Genomic DNA, 24,103 nt, shown 5'->3' with positions numbered 1-24,103 from the left:
GTGAAAGCAAATAAAACTGAATAACAAGTCACAAAACCAGTGGTAATTATTGTGTGGAAATTGAGGTCAAAGAAAGTAGTCTTTATGTGTTGTAAGAAACGGACATTTGTAAAATATTTTTCTTTACTAATAGAATTTTAAAAACTCCGGTTTCATGTTCTTGCCACACACAATAAAGCAAAGTAGTAACTATGTGAAATGATGGACATGTTGATTAGCTTGATTGCATATGATATCAAATCATCAACTTATATACTTTAAATATATACAATTTTTATTTGTCAGTTATACCTCAGCAAACCTGAAAAAACATCCTCAGTGTATTTCACTAAATACGCTAGCTTAACAATGTAGGATATAACTCCTTTTCATCATTGAAAAATGACTAAAAACAGTCATTTGAATATTCTCATTTTATATAATGTAGATGTTTTAATATTGGAAAGACTTGGTCTTGAAAGATAGTTGATCAAACGAACACTGACAATATTGTCACATATTTCAGAGTGCATTTTAGACATTATTTTAGTATTTGGTTGTTTATGAATATTATTACCAATACAAAGAAGTATTTGTATACATTCTAGATAATGGTTTTTTGATATATTAAGCTTTCACATGGGAAAAGATAGGAAAACTAAATATAAAGTGAAATAATTTATAAAGGAAGAGTGGTTGAAAAGCAATTTGAAATCTTATTGAAATGGTTTTCTTTCTTTATTGGGTCTGGTCCCATCAGAGAAACATAAGTACTAAGTCTTATTGATTTCACAAGATATATGATTTTATTTCTGAGCTTAGGTGCACAATCAGCAGTTTCTAGAGATAATGACAGATAACTGGGAAGTCAGGGAAGTGTTGGTATATGGACTAAGCTTCTTCCGGATATGGGTTATACCTTACACATACTTTTATATCCTCCACTCTGAAGAACACATAACACTATGTACTAGTTGAATAAATGTTTTTTTATTTTGTCTCCTAAGTTAACCAAGTCTAGAATTGATTTTTTTCTAAAACACTGCCGATTAAATCTGTTAGGTAAACTTGCATCAGTAACTGCATAGTTTAAAACATTTAGATAACCAATGTGTAGATCTGAACATAAAAATCACATTGAATGGGGAAAATCAGATGTGACTCATGAGAGCATGACAGGTGAACGAGTGAGTGATCTCACATTCATCTCTTATTGCAACTGGATATACAGCTGAAATATTTCCTATCATTTTTTGTTCTGATCTCCAAGGCTTAAAATGTAGACTATTTTGTATAGGAAATAACTGTTTATAAATTTGCTGATTCTAATTAATTCTTTTTGTAAAACGATTTTGCATTAGGAGTTATTGAGGGTAAGTTTTATCCTTGGGAATTGATCCATATCAATTTATATATCTTCTGAGTGAGTTCCGCCTTGAGAAGCAGCTTGCAGTCCTGTGCGGTAATCAAAGGAAGAGGCAGGATAGATTTTGGCTTGTTAGAGCCTGCAGGGTCAGCCTCAGGTCACCAAGTTTAACTGGAAAACAACTCACTTAGATTAAGAAAGAGCAAAAGTTCATCTTTATCCTCATCTTTTGTGTAAGCCTTTTTATGTCTCCTGGCATATTTTTAATTTGGGACAAATTATAGCACAATGAGTTGATTTTCATAGTGTTGAGAGAATAGAGAAATGTTTCAATGCCGGTTAAACAGTCTGGGAATAAACTCACCTAAAATAACTCCCATCCTTTTGCTTGACCTTCATACTCTTTCTAGTTAATCATTCACTAATTCGATAATTTGACGTAAATTTGTTGAGCGCCTACCATGTGCTAGACTCTGATCTAAGCACTGAGGATGCACACTGAACACAATGATAAAACTAACATTTCCCCACCACCCTTTTTTTTCCTGTGATGGGCAGTGTACACACTGGTTAGGCACCACAGGTTCTGGAGGCTTGCGTTCAAGTCCTGGCTCTGATGCTTACTAGCTCTGGGACGAACTTGTCTGTCCCTAGTTTTCTGTTCTGCAAAGTGCAAGTAATAATAGGCTCACGGTACTGAAGTGAGGATTAAATGAGAAGGTACGTGCAAAGTGCTGAGGACAGAGTCTGGCACTTAACAAATTCCATATCAGTATTAGTGCAGCTAGTTATTGTTATTATTTAGATGTTTAACACTTTGAATGCAACATTTGTAGTTGATGCCTTTAATTCTTGGTCACCACTTCCTTTTGAACCTCCTTTCAGTGGATTTCTGACTGAACTGTAATGTTGAGACTTCCTAAAAGGTTACAAGTGAGCATTCTTGTGAGTCCAGAAACCTTTCATTTGTCCATATTTTTCTAGTTTTGCAGGATTTAAGACTCTGCTCCCCTATCCTCTCCACACTTTTTCGGCTTTCTTGACTTTGTACTTTCTCTTGCCCTTTTCCCTCTCATTTTCTATCCTCTTTCCACTCTCCTTCCCTCCCATCTCCTCCCTTTTCCCCTCCTGAAGGGTGAATGGTCTTTCAGGTTCAACTTTCAACTGTGTTTCTTATATCTATACCCTTCTTTTCAGAGCAAGTTTGTCCTCTGTCATAATTTAAACTTTATCCTTTCTGTTCTCCAGTCCCATATGACCAGTGGCCTACAGAATTTCTCCTGTACGCCCCCCAAGTTATCTAAAATTCAGTGTGGCCACAGCATTGAATTTATCATCGCTTTTGGCATCAAGCAGACTTACTTCCTTTGGTATTTCCCCATTTCTGTCAAAGGTGTCTTTAATATTTTAATCTTTAAGTCTAGAAATCTTAGAGTCATTTTTGGCTTCCCATGCAGTATACTACTAGTCTTACTTCCTAACCAGATTATTAATCTCTAGGGGTAAGAATTCTGCCATATATTCCTGCTGTACTCTTTATAAGCTCTGGGTGCAGAATAAGTGAATTCATGACAGTTCACTGTACTGACTCATCATCTCAGGGTGTGAGATGTGTCCGTAACTGGCATCATGTATGGTCAATGTGTACAGGTATGATGGATTAAAGTAGGAGTTGAAAGAAGAGTTGCGTCATTAACTGGGCCCAGAAACAAAAGATCTCCTCTGAGAGTGAGGAATGAAAGGTGTGATACATTCTCCTCGTTTATTCCTAGGCAGCCTCTTTTTCTACTAGAGCAACCATAGTCAAGTAACCGGTCATCTTCTGGAACTCTGTAGGGCAGAAAACAGTGCTCTCAATAGATAAAAGGCATTTCCATCTTGTCTCGACACGGACTTCCATCCTGACTCTAGCCATCACTCTGGGTGACATCTAGGACTCTACAGGATTACAGTATTAATGACTACCTTGCAGTGTTGCTGGAAAGATTCAGCAGACTCACAAATGTGGTGGCTCTGGCACTGTGCCTCATCAAGGACTTAAAAAATATTCACCTGTTCCTATTTTTCTCTAAAGTAGTGGTGATTTTTTCTCTTTTTTTTAACCTGAAGAAAGCAAAGTATTAAATAGCTGAGACTTTCCTAAGTTTTATCCTGGTGGATCTTAGCTTAAAGGCATTTGGCTTCACTTTACCAAGGGCTTAATATTTGGAGAAAAAACCAAAACAAATAAACACCACTCTTTCCTTCAATGACAACAGCAAAAAACTACTACTTACAGTCAAAGAAGCATCAGTTCTTTTTACCTCAGTAATTGGTAATGCTTGGATAAGCTCAAGAAGAAGGCAGAATTTTAGCCTCTTTTTGTAACCGGCTGAGTTAAATCTGGCCAAAGGAGAGAAATTTGAATATGTGATCTGTATCTTTCCCTTGAACAATTAGCTCCTATTGCATAGATAGTAGAAATTAAAAAATATATATAGGACAAAGCTTTAGCAATTAATTGGATTATAAATGTATTTAGAAAAGCCTCGCTTCTATTTTTCTACCAGGTGTGGAGGTTAGACTAGTCTTTTAATTGAAATTCTTCATTAGTTATCTTACCATTAGTGTTTGATAGCCTTAAAAGGTAAACTCTAAAGAAAATAGAATCCCTTCATAACAGCTGCAGTTCATTTGCAAAAACAAGGTTTGTTTATTTGCAAGATTGAAAATGATGCTTAAACATTAAAAATGTAATACTTCTCCCCCCAATAAACATAACTTGACTGATTTAGCTTCTATCCAAGATTATATAACTAGTGAATGTTTTACATTCTTATGTATTTTAAGAAATATCATTGTAATAAAATTTAGTAAAAATTTGTTTTTATCTACATGGGTGAAGGTTTTCTGTTGTACTATGAGACTACAAATCACATAGGCCATCATTACAGTTATCTTTTATTTTTAATGATGCTGGCGAGTGTACTTTTAAGAAACATATCTTTCATGAAGAAAACACCAATTATTAAAAGTAGAAACCTTGAATTGATGGACATTCTTTTACGTGTGTGTGTAAGAAATATTTTCTATAACAAAATTGCTATTTTCCTACCATTAGAATTTCAGGAATATATGTTAAAATAGCTCGTGAATCCTGAACCACTTTGGCTGGATGGAAAAATGAATTTAATGCCATCAAAGAAACACAGAAACTTAAAAATGTACCTTTGATCTTGAAGGAGATGAAAAGTGGAGGCATATTTTTATCTTTGATGACAGCTGAACAAGTTTGAATAAATTAACAGATTTTTTTTGCATATTTCAAACTCCCACAGTGATGGTCTGCTTAATGTTGCCAATATTACTATATAATAATTAGTCTCATTGTGAAAGGTACAAAGCATATGTGTCTACACACACACACACACACACACACACACACACACACATTTCTTTGAAACAGAGCTGTAAGATAAAGGTATATTTGTGAGGACTAAAACATATCAGTCTTATATTCTATTATTGACATAGTAGAAGTGGGTAATGCACCTACCAGAAATCAACATTGTGGATGTGGGCATGACATATAAATTATTTATGCTTTTGTTTAGCCATCTGTGCCAGGATTTTATTTAACCCAAATAAAGTGTGCTGTATGTGCCTTAGGGATTGTTCTGCTGTTTCTGTTCTCTGAAACTTAAATATATCTCTAGATACCACTCACCCAGAAGACAAATTTAAAAAGTAATATGTGCTGCATGATTTAAATTCACAAGTTTCCAGAGTTCAGGGAAATCTATGTTGGAACACCTAATTTTTTTTTTAACAGAATTGTTCATTCTTTGAAAAAACAAATACCTAGCACAATCCTTATCTATATTCTTGACAATGTCTAGCATTGCTCTAATAATTATTTATTGACTGTATGACTTTAGGAATAAGAATTTTTCTATTTTATTTGATCATTCAACAAGCTTTTGTGGGTATACAGTGGTGAACCAACAGACATGGTCTCTGCCCTCATGGAACTTGTAGTCTTGTGGGGAAACGGGCATTTCACCAACCTAAACCAAATATAAATTATAAATTGTGGTAAGCATTTTGAAGGAAAAGGGGAGGGTGCTGTAGTCAAGTGTATTAGAGACTAATTTTGACTGGGAGATGGTGTCTGGGAAGACATTTCTAAGAAAGTAGTGTTGAATTCAGGCCTAAAGTAAGAGGTAAATAGATGATAAGTGGACAGAAGAATATTTCAGACAGAGAAAACGTGTGAACAGCCCTAAGAAGAAGGAGAAAATGAGTGGCCGAGTGCAGTTGCATCTCAGTGGACAAAAAAAGAGAAATGTGGAAAACCAAGGTGGAGAGACAGAAACCTGACTATTCAGGGAAAGGCTTTTGGATTGTATTCCAAGTGCAGTGGACAGATCTTCTGGCTACAGGGATCACTTGCTGTATAATGGCAAGTTGGGTTGGAGGAAAGAACAGTGCTAGTAGGGGACTAGCCAGGAGACTCTTGTGATAGTCCAGGCAAGAAATGGTGGAGTATTTTGCTTGGGATGGTACCTGTAGAGTTTGAGAGGAGTGGGTGCTTCTGCTGGTAAAATTATTAGGGTTTAGTGATGAAGTTTGAACCAGTCCATTATTCCATGTCCAGTTCTAATTGATGCTTCTTGTCCTGCATATAGGTTTCTCAGGAGGCAGGTAAGGTGGTGTAATAGTCCAGTTTCTTCAAGAATATTCCATAGTTTGTTGTGAGCCACAGAGTCAAAGGTTTTAGCTTAGTCAATGAAGCAGAAGTAGATATTTTTCTGGAATTTCCCTATGATCCAGAGGTTGGTGGCAGTTTGATCTCTGGTTCCTCTGCCTTTTCCAAATCCAGCTTGTACATCTGGAATTTCTCAGTTCATGTACTGCTGAAGCCTAGCTTGAAGGATTTTGAACATCACCTTGCTAGTATGTGAAATGAGTGCAATTCTATGGTAATTTGAACATTCTTTGGCATTGCCTTTCTTTGGGATTGGAACGAAAACTGACTTATTCCAGTTCTGTGTCCACTGCTGAGTTTTCCAAATTTGCTGGCATATTGAGTCTAGCACTTTCACAGCATCATTTTTTAGGATTTGAAATAGCTCAGCTGGAATTCCATCACCTCCACTAGCTTTGTTTGTAACAATGCTTGCTAAGGCCCACTTGACTTCGCACTCCAGGATATCTGGCTCTACGTGAGTGACCAACTACACCGTTGTGATTATCTGGGTGATTAAGACCTTTTTTGTACTGTTCTGTGTATTCTTGCCTCCTTTTCTTAATCTCTTCTGTTTCTATTAGGTCCTTGCCATTTCTGTCCTTTACTGTGCCTATCTTTGCATGAAATGTTCCCTTGGTATCTACAATTTTCTTAAAGAGATCTCTAGTCTTTCTCATTCTATTGTTTTCCTCTGTTTTTTTGCATTGTGCACTTAAGAAGGCTTTCTTATCTCTCCTTGCTTTTCTCTGAAGTTCTGCATTCAGTTGGGTATATCTTTCCCTTTCTCCTTTGCCTTTCACTTCTCTTCTTTCCTAAGCTATTTGTAAGGCCTCCTCAGACAACCACTTTGCCTTCTTGTATTTCTTTTTCTTGGGAATGGTTTTGGTCACCACTTCCTGGGCAGTGTTACAAACCTCTGTCCATAGTTCTTCAGGCATTCTGTCTACCAGATCTAATCCCTTGAATCTGTTCATCACCTCCACTGTGTAATCACAAGGGATTTGATTTAGGTCATACCCAAATGGTTTTCTTCAATTTGAGCCTGAATTTTGCAAAAGGATGAATTGCAATAAGAGATGAATTGGATGGCATGAATGAAGAGGTGTGAAGCATGGGGTTTCAGCTCAAGCACCTGGGACTAGATGGAGGTAGGGATGGAGGTGGGGAAAACTGAAATGGAGAAAATTGGAAGATTACCAGGTATAGTGTGAAGCTCTAGATATCACCTGCATTATCACTTTGCCTTCTAGCTCCTTCTTCATTCCTTGGAAGAAAATAATGCAGCTGAAGAGAGCTTTGTTCAGTATGATTGTGTACAGAAGTGATTTCTGTATTCTTTCAGAGGTTCAGAAAAGAGTATCACAGGTCAGGTAATTAAGCTGATCAGTCTGGTTGTTTTGTGGAGAAACATGTAGCTTCAGATTTTAATAGGAGGCCAGCTCATATGAGAAACAAAATTCTGAGGGGTATGTATGTATGTTTCTTAAGTGGATTTTTAAAATTGAAGTAAGTATAGTTGATTTATAATATTGTATTAATTTCAGAAGTATAACATAATGATTTAAAATTTTTATAGATTATACTACATTTAAAATTATGATGAAATATTGGCTATACTCTCTATGCTGTACAACATAACTTGTAGCTTATTTATTTTATACAGTATCAATAGTTTGTAGATCAATCTCCTATCCCTATCTTGCCCCTACTCCCTTCTCTCTCCCCATGGTAACCACTAGGTTGTTCTCTCTATCCAAAATAAAATTTTAAATAAAACCGAAATTCTAAATCAAATGTAACTTTATAATGAATATTTGACAGTCAGTAGCTCAGCTGGTAAAAAATCTTCTTGCAATGCAGGAGACCCCAGTTCAATTCCTGGGGCAGGAAGATCCACTGGAGAAGGGATAGGCTACCCACTCCAGTATTCTTGGGCTTCCCCAGTGGCTCGGATGGTAGAGAATCCACCTGCAGTGCAGGAGACCTTTCAATATCACTTTTCAGTGTTGAAATACCCTTTTCAATCCCTTTTAGAAAACGTTAGTAATTGGTACATGAATTTCATTTTGTCGCTTTCAAGCTCCAAGTTTCCCTTCTTGGCCACTAATCTTTGGAATTTGAATTCTCTTGCTCTTTGAATCGGAGGATTGTGGAGGGCGGGGTAATACTTGGAGCTGTGAGAGTCTACACCTCAGTCCTTCCGTTCCAGTGCTCACATTATGGGTTTCACCTCTGTTGGAGGAGCTCTATGCCAGGGTTTTAGGGCTTTCAGAATAAGAGTGATGACTTCTAGGTGATGTGCTTCTCCAAGGTTAGGACTAAATGAATATAATCAGAAGGAGAATCTGGTTGACTTTCCTTAGAAGCAGCTCTAGACCTTGGAAAAAGTATAAATTTGTGAGCAAGTTTTATTCAGTGCTTCTGGCTTCTTTTTGTGAAGGCCTTTCCTTTCCTACCTCCACTGCCTGTTTTCTCTTTTCCTCAGGACTCTATAGAATTCCTTTGTGTCTTGTGAAAGCAGAAGTGTTAGTCTCTCGGTTGTGTCTGACTCTTTGCAACCTCATGGACCGGGACCAAACAGGCTCCTCTGTCCATGGAATCTCCAGGCAAGAATATTGGAATGGGTGGCCATCCCCTTCTCCAGGGGATAGTCCTGACCTAGGGATCAAATCCTGGTCTCCTGCATTATGGTAGCACTTGTTAAAATATCTGAAAATTTCTCTGTGCTTGTGTGGTGAAATACTTCTCTCAAGGGTAATTTGCATAAAAATGAGACGAGGAAGAGAGAGAGGTTTAACCCGCCAAAAGGTGTTCCACGCTTGTTACTGTTTATGAAATTTCTGGATCAGAAAAGGGTGTAGTTTTTATTAAAAACAAAATAAATGAAACAAAAACCTCAATAAGAATCTAATCATGCCAGATACAGCCAATGTTGCAGTAGAGGAAAGGCATCATTTTCCTAGAATTGCTATCGAAGGGGAGAAACATCTAATATGCTTTTATATTGTTTTCATTGACTGAATATAACCTTTCTTCTTCCAGAAACTTCTGTCAGCAAAATTATTGACCTCATGGTTTGTACACGATCTCCTTTAGGAATGGGATTAATGTGTAGTGGTGTTAAATTGAATGTAGTTATTTTCCTTGTTGTCTGAAGAAATAGCCCTGTAAAGAGGAAGGGCTTCCTTTATGAAAACAAAACATGAAAACAAAAGTTTAAACAGCAGTTCAGAAATATAATGGCGGAAGAGAAAGTCTTAGACAGTGAGACCTAATTCTATCTTTCTCCCCCACTAAATTCCCTTTTCCTGTGTTTGCCAAGTCTTCTAACACCCTGGCCAGCTTTCCTAGCCTTAAAAGTAAGGAAAGGATGCACAAGATGAGTGTATTCATGAGCTTGGGGAATCACCTGATGACCTCACTAAAAAGCAGATTCTGATTCATTTGGTCTGGGGTGGGTCCCAGATTCTGCATTGCTCATAAACTCCCAGGTGATACTGGTCCACACTTTGAGTAGCAAAATATGAGAGCAAAGTTTTCCAAACCTGACAGCATGAGGCTGACCTTTGTGGTTGTATTTTTGTGTGGCTGCCAACATTTAGGATTTATTGAAGTAGATCAGGGCTTCTCCACCCTGGCTGCATGTTAGATCACTTGAGAAGATTTAAATATTGATGCTTATGTCTGTTTCTCACTCCAGATCCATGAAAATCACTCTTTCGAGAGGTGGGGCCCAGAACGAGTAACTCCTGTGATCCCCTTCAATTCTCCTCAACCTCCATCCCCATCAAATGAATAGTCAAAATTGAGAAATACTCATAAAGATTTTGGTGGTCTGGTGATTTAGTTTTTTTTTTATTTATTTTATTTTTATTTTATTTTTTTAATTATTTTTTTATTTATTTTAGTTGGGGGCTAATTACTTTACAATATTGTAGTAGTTTTTGCCATACATTGACATGAGTGATTTAGTTTTTGACCTTCCAACCCTTGAGGAAAAAGTGTTTCACTTCATGTCCATCTCTGGGAGGATATTGGATGGTCTTGGAAAAAATACAGTGAAATGTTTTTGAGCCCCAGTCTCTTGCAGAGATCCATTTGAGAATCTGTTCTTGTGTGGGATTATTGCTTCTGAAATGTTTTGCTGGACTACTACCACCTGTGACAGAAAATTACCCAATTCTAAGATTCCTCAAATAGGAACATATGTGTATTTAAAACATTTGGACATGACTGTTGCTAAATAGGTCTTCCAATGTGGCCCTAGTGGTAAAGACTCCATCTGCCAATGCAGGAGACGCAGGAGATGGGGGTTCGATCCCTGGGTCAGGAAGATCCTCTGGAGTAGGAAATGGCAACCTACTCCGGTATTCTTGCCTGCAAAATTCCATGGACAGAGGAGCCTGGCAGGCTACAGTCCATAGGGTCTCAAAGAATCAGATACAACTGAGCCACTGAACACTGAGAATATTTATAAATATCTTCAAGAACTGAAACAGTCTGAATCCTAAGGAAGATTTAATTTTTTAGAACTCATGGCTCTTCATATTTTAAGAGCTGTGAGGACAAATCAGAACTGGTTTCCCTGATTGGTTGATGAATGTCAGTGTGTTTGTGTTGCTATGACAAAATGCCATAAATCGCATGGCTTATAACCAGCAAAAATTTATTTCTCACAGTTCTGGGGTATGCAAAGCCATGGCAGGGTGCCAGCATTGTCAGATTCTGGTGAGAATGCTCTTCCTGGTTGCAGACCGCTGACTTCTCATCGTATCTTCCTTATATGATGGAAGCCAAGCAGGGGGAGCAAGCTCCCTTGTCATTACTATAAGTGTCCTAATCCCAGTCATGAAGGGCTCCATCCTCATGACCTCATTGAACCCTAATCAAACCCCCAAAGTCCCACCTCCTAATACCATCACACGAGGAGTAGGGTTTCAACGTATCAGTTTTGGGAGAACGCATACATTCATTCCATAATAATCAGGATGTAGATGTTTGCTCAGAATTATGGGCAATTTCTTTAATGGCTTTGTGTTTTCAAAACTTCTGAGGTGGTCTCGCTTTCGAGATTTGCAACTATCTCCTTTGCAAAGGACGTTATCCTTCAGTAACCAGATTGCTTTTCCCTGCCATGTTTTAAAGCCAGAGGGAATTAAAACTTTCTGGAAGCAATTTTAATTACCCTGCTATCCTGTTCTTAATATTTGTTAATAATACCAGATTTCACATTTACTGCAGTAATAATTTTCATGACTATAGGGAAATGGAGCAGTTGTGTGAATATTTCATATATACATACTGAGTTCCAACAAACAGACAAGTTTCCAAAAGAAGCTCCTGAACTATTTATTTAATACTTAGTAATTTCCATTTAATTTAGCCTTTAACATAAAGAAGAGTCTGTCTCTCTTTATCTTTCTTTCCCACTTTCTCCTAATATTTTATTTTGTAGTTTAGCTCTTAGTATAATTTTATAGGTTTTGGTTTGCAGGGTCAACATTTAAATTTTTATTTTTCCTAGGGTATTTGTTTATACACACACAGAGAGCGCTTACACACAGAAAGCTCTCTCTGCGTATATAATACAGTTGTAAAAGAATCTTGTACACAATAAACAATAATACTTTATAGTTTACAGGCAATTTTTACTCCAATGGTTAGTTTATAAAGATTTTGCTCACATTAATCTAATCTCCATAAACTACTCAAGAGTGGTAGATATTGTTATGAGGAAACAAATAACCTAACTAAAATTCCCCAGGTTTTTCACAGTAGCTCCCTTGGTTGTATTGAGACAATCCAAGTGTTGGCAGAAAATTTGTGGAAAGGGCTTCTAGTGATAATTAAAAAAACAATTTTTTTTTGTTGGAGTATAGTTGCTTTACAATGTTGTGTTAGTTTCTGCTGCACAGCAAAGTGAATCAGCTATATGTATGCACACATCCTCTTTTCCTTCCTATTTAGGTCACGACAGAGGTTTGAGTAGTTTGGTGATAATTTGTAATGAAAATTTACTACTTGATGACTTGTTACATGAAGGACCTAGCACTGTGGTTAGTTTTCTCAGTTCAGTTCAGTTGCTCAGTCGTGTCCAACTCTTTGTCACCCCATGAATCGCAGCACGCCAGGCCTCCCTGTCCATCACCAACCCCCAGAGTCTACCCAAACCCATGTCCATTGAGTTGGTGATGCCACCCAACCATCTCATCCTCTGTCATCCCCTTCTCCTCCTGCCCTTAATCTTTCCCAGGATCAGGGTCTTTTCAAATGAGTCAGCTCTTCACATCAGGTGGCCAAAGTATTGGAGTTTCAGCTTCAACATCAGTCCTTCCAATGAACACCCAGGACTGAACTCCTTTAGGATGGACTGGTTGGATCTCCTTGCAGTCCAAGGGACTCTCAAGCATCTTCTCCAACACCATAGTTCAAAAGCATCAATCCTTCAGCACTCAGCTTTCTTTACAGTCCAACTCTCACATCCATACATGACTACTGGAAAAACCATAGCCTTGACTAGATGGACTTTTGTTGACAAAGTAATACCTCTGCTTTTTTATATGCTGTCTAGGTTGGTCACAATTTTCCTTCCAAGGAGTAAGCGTCTTCTAATTTCATGGCTGCAGTCACCATCTGCAGTGATTTTGGAGCCCCAAAAAATAAAGTCAGCCACTGCTCCCACTGTTTCCCCATCTGTTGCCACGAAGTGATGGGACCAGATGCCATGATCTTAGTTTTCTGAATGTTGGCTTAAAAGCCAACTTTTTCACTCTCCTCTTTCACTTTCATCAAGAGGCTCTTCAGTTCCTCCTCACTTTCTGCCATAAGGGTGGTGTCATCTGCATATCTGAGGTCATTGATACTTCTCCCAGCAATCTTGATTCCAGCTTGTGCTGCCTCCAGCCCAGTGTTTCTCATGATGTACTCTGCATATAAGTTAAATAAGCAGGGTGACAATATACAGCCTTGACGTACTCCTTTTCCTATTTGGAACCAGTCTGTTGTTCCATGTCCAGTTCTAACTGTTGCTTCCTGACCTGCATACAGGTTTCTTAAGAGGCAGGTCAGGTGGTCTGGTATTCTCATCTCTTGAAGAATTTTCCACGGTTTATTGTGATCCATACAGTCAAAGGCTTTGGCATAGTCAATTCTCAGTTCGGCTTTATAAAATATTCGGAAATGGTCGGAGCAGTTCTTATGTTTGCCTTCCTAAACCCAGAGCACATATTGCTAACACGTAATCATTAAGACCTTGAGGTAAGGGCTGGTGAGCACACAGTCTAGTTACTTTGCCCTTTGTTGGTCTAAATTAATGGAATCAAACTCCAAGCATAATGATGAATAGAGAGCATATTCCTTGGACTATTTTTTTTAAACTTTAAACTCTAGTACAAGCAAATATTTTAGTATGTACCTAGCAAATATCTGGATTGTCCATATTCTATATTATTAGTTAAAATTAAGTATATTTATTTTAAAAATAAGATTGAAGTCAGGCAATATTTCAACAACTCACTGTTTAAAAAGATTTATTTTTAATTGGAGGATAATTACTTTACAATATTGTGTTGGCTTCTGCCATATAACAACGTGAATCAGCCATAAGTATATATATGTCTTCTCCCTTTTGAAGCCCCCCATACCCCATTCCACCCCTCTAGGTAATCACAGAGTACTGCTTTGAGCTCCCTGTGTTATACATCAGCTTTCCATTAGCTATCATTTTACATATGATAATGTATATTTTTCAGTGCTACTCTCTTGATTCATTCCACCCTCTCCTTCCCCTATGGTGTCCGAAGTCTGTTCTCTATGTCTGCATCTCTATTCTTGCCCTGCAAATAGGTTCATCAGTACCATTTTTCTAGATTCCATAAATGTGCATCAATATATGATATTTTAAGAAGTTGTGGTACATGGTACATATATGTAGAGTGGAATATTACTCATCCATAAAAAGAAATGTATTTGAGTCAGTTCTAGTGAGGTAGGTGAACCTAAAGCCTGTTAAACAGAGTGAAACAGCTTGCTTTTGATTCCAACTTCTGTATTCTTTTTCCCAAACCACTCTGCCTTCAAGCTAATATAAGAATTAGTCTTCCTTGGTGTGGATTGTTTTAAGACTTATCTTTCATTCCTAGTCATATTTCCCATAGAAAAGATTTGAATTTGCAAATATCTCAGTCAAGAATTGGAATTTAAGGAGCTTTGTGCTTCCTGCTTCTGACCTCCTGGGGCACTGGGGCTTAGTGAGTCTCTCACTCATTGCTGGAAGGAGTTGTACATGTGACATATGGTCCAAGACCTGGCACAGAGCAAGGGCTCTGCTCCTGGCTGCTTTTGTTACTAATTTTGTTATTACACAGTAATACTAGGATATAAGTGAAGTAACATATCAACAGCAAATGGATCATGATAGCTGGGCCCTGCTGAGCTGGAGTCTTCATTTTCCCATGTGGAACTATTGAAAGTGGTATGTTGGGGCAGGCTAATATTTTTAATAACAGACTTAACTAGGGACAGTAAGAACTTCTGATCTAAATCTTAAAAAATATCTTGAAAACAAGTCTATTTATGAGAGAGGCAGACGTGCAAGGCCTTTGGGGACAGTTTGAAGCAGGTTGTTAAAACCATGAGATATGACCCTTCACAGGGCATAGATCGATTTAATGGGTCTTGATTGGCACATTAAAAGATTGAAATAGAACAGAAATGGAGTACATCTTGTATAGTAAGAGCATTATCTGATAAATATTTTCAGTTGTGTGTACATGTGTGCATGTGTGTAAACACACTGAGTTGCTACGTAGAATTCTTACTATGAGCTTTAATTAAACAAAATTGAAGAACACTGATTTGGATAGTTTTTAGGGAAAGAAGGCCCTTTAATATTTTAAGGTCCTTCTGTTTTAGAACTGTGGAATTCCCTTTCCTGGGATACTGGGCTATTCCTCTCATCAAAAAAGTAATTACTGTATTGGGACTTTGTATGCACAGTAGGCATAAAATTTATAATTCTGAGGACTATATCATCCATATGATAAGATAAAAATTACCATAGATGAAAGCATACATGAGGTATTTAGGGAGGTACTTCACACTAAATTTAATGATATTAATTATATAAAGAGATCTCTGTAAGAATCTATGAATGTATCTGTTTATTGATGTAGTCAGGGCTTCCCAGGTGGAGCAGTGGTAAAGAATTTGCCTGCAGTGCAGGAGATGCAGGCTCAATCCCTGGGTCAGGAAGTTCCCCTGAAGAAGGAAATGGCAACCCACTCCAGTATTCTTGCCTGGGAAATCCCATGGACAGAGGAACCTGGCGGGTTACAGTCCACAGGGTTGCAAAAACGTTATACACAACCTAGCAACTAAAACAACAACAACAACAACATTGACATAGTCACTCAGTTAGCAAGCATATATTATATGCCAGGCACTGTGTTAGGTACTGGAGGGTCAAATAGGAACATACAGCTCAACAGGCAGATATGTGTTAATCATGTCATAACACAGATAGGTATAAACTTGCAACCTTGATAAGGGCTGTGATGGAGAGGTACATTGTGTCTAAAATTATTAGGGATGACCTGGTCCAAAGATCAGGGAAAGGTTTACTAGGGTCATGACAATTGAGTTAAGGTCTAAATAAATGTAGATGTCAACTAGATACAGAGGGAAATGAATGATGTTTAGATAGCGAGAATGTCAAGCTAAAAGGCCTGCTCTGATGGAAGAGGATGAAGCTTACAAGAGAAAGGGAAAGTCACTGTGGCTATCATGTTCAGGGCAAGGGGCAGAACGCTGAGAGCTGAGGCGTGACAGACTTTGAGGTCATTATAGACCATGGATACGTTGAAGGGTTCTGATAAGTTACTGATGGATGTTACAGCAGCAAGGGGACGTGATCTGGTTTGAATTTTGAAAAGACCTGCTTGGCTTCAGTGTGGATAATCCATTGAAAGAGTCCTCAGTGATTCCTTCATTGAGAGGGTCTGAGTAAACCGATTAGATAGATCTTGGCATGCTCTAGGGGAGAGATGATGGAAGCTTGGAATTGGAAGATGATGATGAGGATCTAGAGAAATGGCGAGATTTGAAAGGGTTTTAGGAGATAGAATTAATAAGGTTTGGTAATACATTAGAATGCTCAAACTACCGCACAATTGCAGTCATTTCACACGCTAGTAAAGTAATGCTCAAAATTCTCCAAGCCAGGCTTCAGTGAACCATGAAGTGCCAAATGTTCAAGTTGGCTTTAGAAAAGGCAGAGTAATCAGAGATCAAATTGCCAACATCCACTGGATCATCGAAAAAGCAAGAGAGTTCCAGAAAAACATTTCTGCTTTATTGACTATGCCAAAGCCTTTGACTGTGTGATTACGATAAACTGGAAAATTCTGAAAGAAATGGGAATACCAGACCATCTGAGCAGTCTCTTGAGAAACCTGTATGCAGGTCAGGAAGCAACAGTTAGAACTGGACATGAAACAACAGACTGGTTCCAAATAGGAAAAGGAGTATGTCAAGGCTGTATATTGCCACCATGCTTATTTAACTTACATGCAGAGTATATCATCAGAAACGCTGGACTGGAAGAAACACAGGCTGGAATCAAGATTGCCGGGAGAAATATCAATAACCTCAGATATGCAGATGAAACCACCCTTATGGCAGAAAGTGAGGAGGAACTGAAGAGCCTCTTGATGAAAGTGAAAGAGGAGAGTGAAAAAGTTGGCTTAAGGCTCAACATTCAGAAGGCTAAGATCATGGCATCTGGTCCCATCACTTCATGGGAAATAGATGGGGAGACAGTGGAAACAGTGTCAGGCTTTATTTTTGGGGGGCTCCAAAATCACTGCAGATGGTGACTGCAGCCATGAAATTAAAAGACACTTACTCCTTGAAAGGAAGGTTATGGCCAACCTAGATAGCATATTAAAAAGCAGAGGTATTACTTTGCCAACAAAGGTCTGTCTAGTCAAGGCTATGGTTTTTCCAGTAGTCATGTATGGATGTGAGAGTTGGATTGTGAAGAAAGCTGAGTGCCGAAGAATTGATGCTTTTGAATTGTGGTGTTGGAGAAGACTCTTGAGAGTCCCTTGGACTGCAAGGAGATCCAACCAGTCCATCCAAAGGAGATCAATCCTGGGTGTTCATTGGAAGGACTGATGTTGAAGCTGAAACTCCAATACTTTGGCCACCTGATGCCAAGAACTGATTCATTGGAAAAGACCCTGATGCTGGGAAAGATTGAGGGCAGGAGGAGAAGGGGACGACAGAGGATGAGATGGTTGAATTGCATCACTGATTCGATGGACATGAGTTTGAGCAAGCTCTGGGAGTTGATGATGGACAGGGAGGCCTGGCATGCTGCAATTCATGGGGTTGCAAATAGTCGGACACGACTCAGCAACTGAGCTGAACTGAATACATTAGATATAAGAGTAATCAGAAGGATGTTGAAAGATGGCTCCCAGATTTCTGGCTTACATAATTGCACCGTTGTTGTTGTGCAGTTGGTGAGTCATATCCGACTCTTTGCGACCCCATGGACCATAGCCCGCCAGGTTCCTCTGTCCGTGGGATCCTCCAGGCAAGAATACTGGAGTGGCTTGCCATGTTCTCCTCTAGGGGATCTTCCTGACCCAGGGATCAAATCCATGTTTCTTATGTCTCCTGCATTGGCAGGCGGGTTCTTTACCACTAGCTCCACATAATATTTTTCAGATTAATTTGTATTGGTGCAATCTATCAGTAATTCGTTCCATTGTACATCTGGGTAGCGTCTTGTAGGAATATACCACAATTTTTAATCCATTCTTTTGTTGATGGACATTTGCATTGTTTTTGATTTTTGGCTACTATGAATAAATCTGATGTGAACAATTTTCAACAAGTCTTTTTGTTAAAATATATTTTCATTTCACTTGAGTAGATACTTAGTAGTGAAATTTCTGGGTTGAATATTTAACTTTACTTGAAACTGTTTTCCAAAGTGATCATACCATTTTATATTCTTATTGGCATTTTATAAAGAATTTCAGTTATTCCACATTTTTGTCAACATTTTGTATCATTAGCCTTTATAACCACTCTAGTGGTTGAGCAGAGATATATCATTGTGTTTTTAGTTTGTATTCCCCTAATGCGTGATGATGGTGAACATCTTATTCTTGTGCTTACTGGCCATTGTATATCTATCTTCTCCTGTGAAATATCTGTTCAAGTCATTTGCCCATTTTGTCAGTTGGGTCATTTGCCCTCTGGTAGGATTTTTGGGACCTGTTTTGGATAGAATTTCTTCTTGGGTATCAACATGTGAATATTTTCTCTCAATCTGTGGATTTCCTTTTCATTTTCTTGACTATCTTTGAATGAGCAGTTGATTTTAATTTTGATAATGTCTAATTTATTTATCCTGGTGGCTCAACAGAATCTGCCTGCAATGTAGATGTTGGTCTGACCCCTGGGTTGGGGAGACACCCTGGAGAAGAAAATGGTAGCCCACTCCAGTATGCTTGCTTGGGAAATCCCATGGACAGAAGAGGCTGGTGGGCTACAGTCCACGGGATCAAAAAAGAGTCGGACATGACTTAGCCACTAAAACAACAATTTATTTATCAACACTTTATTTTATGGTGATTACTATAAGAGTCTTGGGCTTCCTAGGTGGTGCAAGTGGTAAAGAATCTGCTTGCCAATGAAGGAGACTCAAGAGATGCAAGTTTGATCCCTGGATTGGGAAGATCCCCTAGAGTAGGAAATGACAACTTGCTTTAGTATTCTTACCTGGAAAATTCCATGGACAGAGGAGCTTCATGGGCTACAGTCCATGGGGTTGCAAAGAGTTGGATGTGATGGAGTGTGCACACACACACACACACATACACACAAACACACAAACACACACGCACCCACTGAAAGAGTCTTAGAAATTTCTGTCTCCTTAGAGTTGCAAAGATCTCCCCCTATGTTTTCTTTTTAGTTTTCACTTTTGTATTTGGGTCTATGACCTGTTTTAAATTACTTTTGTGTGTGTGGCATGAGGTAGGGGTCATGGTTCAGTTTTTGCCTGTGTGGATAGCCAGTTGTTTTAGCACAGTTCATTGAAGTTGTTTTTGTTAATGAAACTGCCTTGGCATCTGCCAAAAATCAGTTGACCATATATGTAAGTGTCTATTTCTGAACTCTTTGATCTGTTTCATCGATCTATTGTCCTCACTCCAATTTCATACTATATTAATTACTATAGCTGTATATTTCTTTAACTTGGTTCTTCTTTTTCAGAATTTATTTTGGATTATTTTTGGTAATTTGTATTTTGACATTCATAATTATTTTGTCAGTTACTTCAAGAAAGCCTGTTGGTATTTTCATTGGAATTGTTTACATCTACAGACTAATTTGAAGAGAATTGAAGTCTTAAAATATCTAGTCTTTCAGTTCTTTCACATGGCATAATTCTCCATTTGTTCAAGCCATTTGAGAGCAGCCTTTTTTAGTTTTCACTCTAGAGGTCTTGCATGTATTTTGTTAAATTTATTTCTAAGTATTTTATATTTTTTGATATCATTCTAAGTAAAATTGCTTTCATTTTCCAATTGTTTAATGTTAGTTAATAGAAATAAAATATACTTTTATATTGACTTTATATGGCGTTTTATGACCTTACTAAATTCACTTAATAATTTTAGATATTCTTTTGACTATACCTTAGGTTTCTCTATGTAAACAGTCATATCATCTGCAAATAGAAAAACATTTCATTTACCTTTTCCACACTTGCATCTTTTATATTTTTCTTTTTCTTTCTTTTCTCTTTATTTCATTAGTTGGACATCCAATAAAATGTTGAGTAAATATCATTGACTTTTTCCTAATTTTCGGGGAAACATGTTCAATATTTTAGCTTTAAAAATGATGTTAGCTATGGAGTTTTTAGTAGATCTCCTCTATCAGTTTGAGGAAGTTTCCTTTTATTTATAGTTTGCTCAGATATTTTAATCATGAATAAGTATGAATTTTGTCAAATGCTTTTTACTGCATCTATTGAAATATAATCATATAGCTTTTTTCTTTTATTTGGTTGATGGATTACCTTGATTGATTTTATAATGATACATCAAATTATGTTCATGAGATAAACCCCACTTGGTTATGATCTATTTTCTTTTTATATATTGCTAGATTCTATTTGCCAATATTTTCTTCTGGATTTTTACAAATACATTCATAACATGTATTGGTCAGTAATGCTTTCTTTAATAGTTCACTTTTCTTTGAATGCTTTTTGTTTCATTGATCAACATTCCAAGATTTATTTATTTCCTCTTATTTAATCTGGGTTTAAAAGCTATTATTTTTCTAGTTCTTTTTCCATATAAAAGTTTAGATCATTGATTTTAAACTTTTCATTAAAAATAAACTTTTAAAGTGAGAAATTTCTCCCTAAGAACTGCTTTAAATGTATACCACAAACTTATTATCATCCAGTTAAAAATACCTTCTATATTTCTTTTAATTCTACTTTGACCCAGTGGTTTAGAAATGAATTGGATAACATCCAAATGTTGTAGATTTTTCTAGATAATTAAAAGATGGTTTCTGATTAAATTACTTTGAGGTCAGAAAACATCAGTCAGTTCAGTTGCTCAGTCATACAGTTGTTCAGTCGTGTCTGACTTTTTGCGACCCCATGGAATGCAGCATGCCAGCCTTTCCTGTCCATCACCAAACTTCCGGAGCTTGCTCAAACTCATGTCCAGTGATGCCATTCCAACCATCTCATCCTCTGTTGTCCCCTTTTCTCTTGCTTTCAGTCTTTCCCAGCATCAGGGTCTTTTCTAATGAATCAGTTCTTCGCATCAGGTGACCAAAGTATTAGAGCTTCAGCATCAGTCCTTCCAATAAATAGTCAGGACTGATTTCCTTTAGGATTGACTGGTTTGATCTCCTTGTAGCATGTGGTTGAAAATAATGTCTTTGAATAATTTTATTTTAAAAAGAGACTTTAAAAATTTTATTTTAAGTTAGACTTCTATAAATCAAGGAAACGAAAGGAAATGTTAGTCATTCAGTCATGTTTGATTCTTTGCGACCCCATGGACTGTAGCCCTCCAGGCTCCTCTGTCCATGGGATTCTCCAGGGAAGAATACTAGAGTGGGTAACTATTCCCTTCTCCAGGGGATCTTCCTGACCCAGGGATCAAACCCTGGTCTCTAACATTGCAGGCAGATTCCTTACCATCTGAGCCACCAGGGAAGCTCTTCTGTAAATCAAACTGATGTACAAAGAATTTGTCCCATCATGTTAAAATTACATTAATACACTTTTTGGAAGAGTCATCCAAAGTTGCCTCTGCTTTTAAGTGTAATATTCTCAATTTGTGAAGAAGTGAATGTAGCCTTAGTCTTAATAAATTAAACTGTTTTTAGCTGTGATTGTTATAGTCATTAACATTTATTTAATATTAACCATACTGTATTTTCATAGCATAGTATTTACTTGAATGCAAGAGTATTGTAAACTAGCTTCTTTTCAGTGGAGTTTTTAGTTCATATGCAAATCTCGTACTTTTTGCAGATCTCACTTGCTGGTGTTGCTATGCTAATAATAATTTCAAGGATATGTTTTGTTATTTGTGCTATAAAAGCCACAGTTACATTTGTTTATTTTTATGAATTTGTGTTTTTAAGTACTTGAAAGATGTACATTGTTAAATGAAGCTAAAAAACTTCCCTTTTCTTCTTTCTTCTTTAGAATCGAGTTTCTTACTGGGAAATGCCCAGATTGTGGATTGGCCTGTAGTTTATAGTAATGACGGTTTTTGCAAACTCTCTGGGTATCATCGAGCTGACGTCATGCAGAAAAGTAGTACTTGCAGGTAGGTAAAAGAACAGCTCAGGAATATTTTCTAAAGTTTAACTAAATGTTGAAGGTGATTTAAAAGACTTAAACTTAGACTCACTGTGATATCATGATTTGTGATAAGAAATACATATTTGGTCTTCCACCCAGTTCCTGGCATAGATCTCCTCAATTCTTGGCTTTTCTTGTGATATGTTAATAAGGTGACATTTGGAAAGCCCTTAGATAACCTAAGGATGGGGTTCACTGCCAGAGAAATGAACCATGTGATTAGAAGCGCAATTTTTCCCCAGTCTCCTGGAGAGGGGCTGGAGGTTGAATCAGTACCAATGGCAATGATTTAATCAGTTATGACCGTGTAATGACGCTTCTGTAAAAACTCAAAGGACAGATTCAGAGACCTTCCAGTTTGGGCAACACGTAGAAGAGCCGAGAGTGGCATATCTGTTCCATGTCCCTTTTTGAGTTATATCCTTTTGTGATAAACCAGAAGTCTGGTAAGTAAAATGTTTTTCCGAGCTCTGTGAGTTGCTCTAGCAAATTATTCAAATCAAAGGGAGAGGTCTTGGGAACCTCTGATTTATAACTGGTGCTGAAGTTTAAGGGTGGGGTCTTGGGAACCAATCTGAGTTAGGTGGATCAGAAGCACAGCCGACACCTAGGCTTCTGCTGATGCCTGAAGTCAGCGAGAGGGCAGTCATGTGGGACAGAACCCTCAATGTTCAACCTACAGAATCTGATGCTGCCTCTGGATAGATAGTTGGAATTGGAATTCCAATTCCCCTCTCCCCCAGATTGGAATTGAGAACCTATTGACTCACATAAAACCTATAGGGCAAAAATTATATTAGAATATTAAGGAGATTAAATTGTCAGTAGAAATATATAGTTTAAGAGGCACTGGTGAGAGCTTTTGCTAAGAGAAGTATTTTTGCATAGCTGTGAATTTATCAATTCATTCAATAAATATTTTTTGATCACCCTCTATGGGCCATGAACTATTCTAGGTGCCAAGTGATCAATGTTGTTGTTCAGTTGCTCAGTCATGTCCGACTCTGTGACCCCATGGACTGCAGCATGCCAGGATTCCCTGTCCTTCACCATCTCCTGGAGCTTGCCCAAACTCATGTCCATTGAGTCGGTGATGCCATTGAACCATCTCTTCCTCTGTTGTCCCCTTCTCCTCCTGCCTTCAATCTTTCCCAGCATCAGGGTCTTTTCTAATGAGTCAGCTCTTTGCATCAGATGGCTAATGTATTGGAGCTACAGCATCAGTCCTTCCAAAGAATATTCAAGGTTGATTTCTTTTAGGACTGACTGGTTTGATCTCCTTGCAGTCCAAGGCACTCTAAAGAGTCTTCCCCAACACCACAGGACTGGAGAAATAGACTTATGGAGGGCACAAACAAACCCTTGTGCTCACCAGGACCTACAAGAGACTGAACCAGGTATAGCTGTGAGTGTCCAGGAATCTCTGGCGGAGGTGTGGGTTGACAGTGGCATGCTGCAGGGTCAGGGGCACTGAATACAACAGTCCTGGGAGCTGTGGCTTGATGGCATAGGTCCTTTTGAAGGAGGTTGCCATTACCACCATTGTGAAAGTTGTTCAGTCGTGTCCGACTCTTTGTGACTCCATGGACTATACAGTCCATGGAATTCTCCAGGCCAGAATACTGGAGTGGGTAGCCTTTCTCTTCTGCAGGGGATCTTCCCAACCCAGGGATCAAACCTAGGTCTTCTGCATTGCAGGCAGATTCTTTACCAGCTGAGCCACTGGGGAAGCCCATTACTGCCATTACCCCTACCATAGTTTGGCCTTAGGCCAAACTACAGGGAGGGAACACAACCCTGCCTATCAGCAGAAAATTGGATTAAAGGTTTATTGAGCATGGCCCTGCCCACCAGAGCAAGACCCAGGTTTACCCACAGCCAGTACCTCACATCAGGAAGCTTCCACAAGCCTCTTATCCTCATTCATCAGAGGGCAGACAGAATGAAACCGCCATCACAGAAAACTCACCAGAACTGATCATGTGGATCACAGCCTTGTCTAACTCAATGAAACTATGAACCATGCCATGTAGGGCACCCAAGATGGATGGGTCATGGTGGACAGTTCTGACAAAATGTGGTCCACTGGAGAAGGCAATGGCAA

At 38.1% G+C, this 24,103-nt stretch overlaps 1 protein-coding gene across 1 annotated transcript in view; it reads left to right on the top strand.

Annotated features, from left to right (window-relative positions):
- KCNH5 (potassium voltage-gated channel subfamily H member 5) overlaps nt 1-24,103 on the top strand; it is a 331,907-nt gene that overhangs the window by 6,439 nt on the left and 301,365 nt on the right. The window contains exon 2 of the mRNA XM_081509807.1: nt 21,841-21,964. Coding sequence (XP_081365933.1) covers nt 21,841-21,964 — 124 coding nt within the window. The remainder of the gene's footprint in view (nt 1-21,840; nt 21,965-24,103) is intronic.

The sequence above is a fragment of the Giraffa tippelskirchi genome, chromosome 7, assembly GCF_054371585.1.
Source record: "Giraffa tippelskirchi isolate mGirTip1 chromosome 7, T2T-mGirTip1v1.2.pri, whole genome shotgun sequence".
In the NCBI taxonomy this organism is placed as follows: domain Eukaryota; kingdom Metazoa; phylum Chordata; class Mammalia; order Artiodactyla; family Giraffidae; genus Giraffa; species Giraffa tippelskirchi.
Note: the sequence above shows the minus strand (reverse complement) of the source record. Positions and strands in the feature narration are given on the sequence as shown.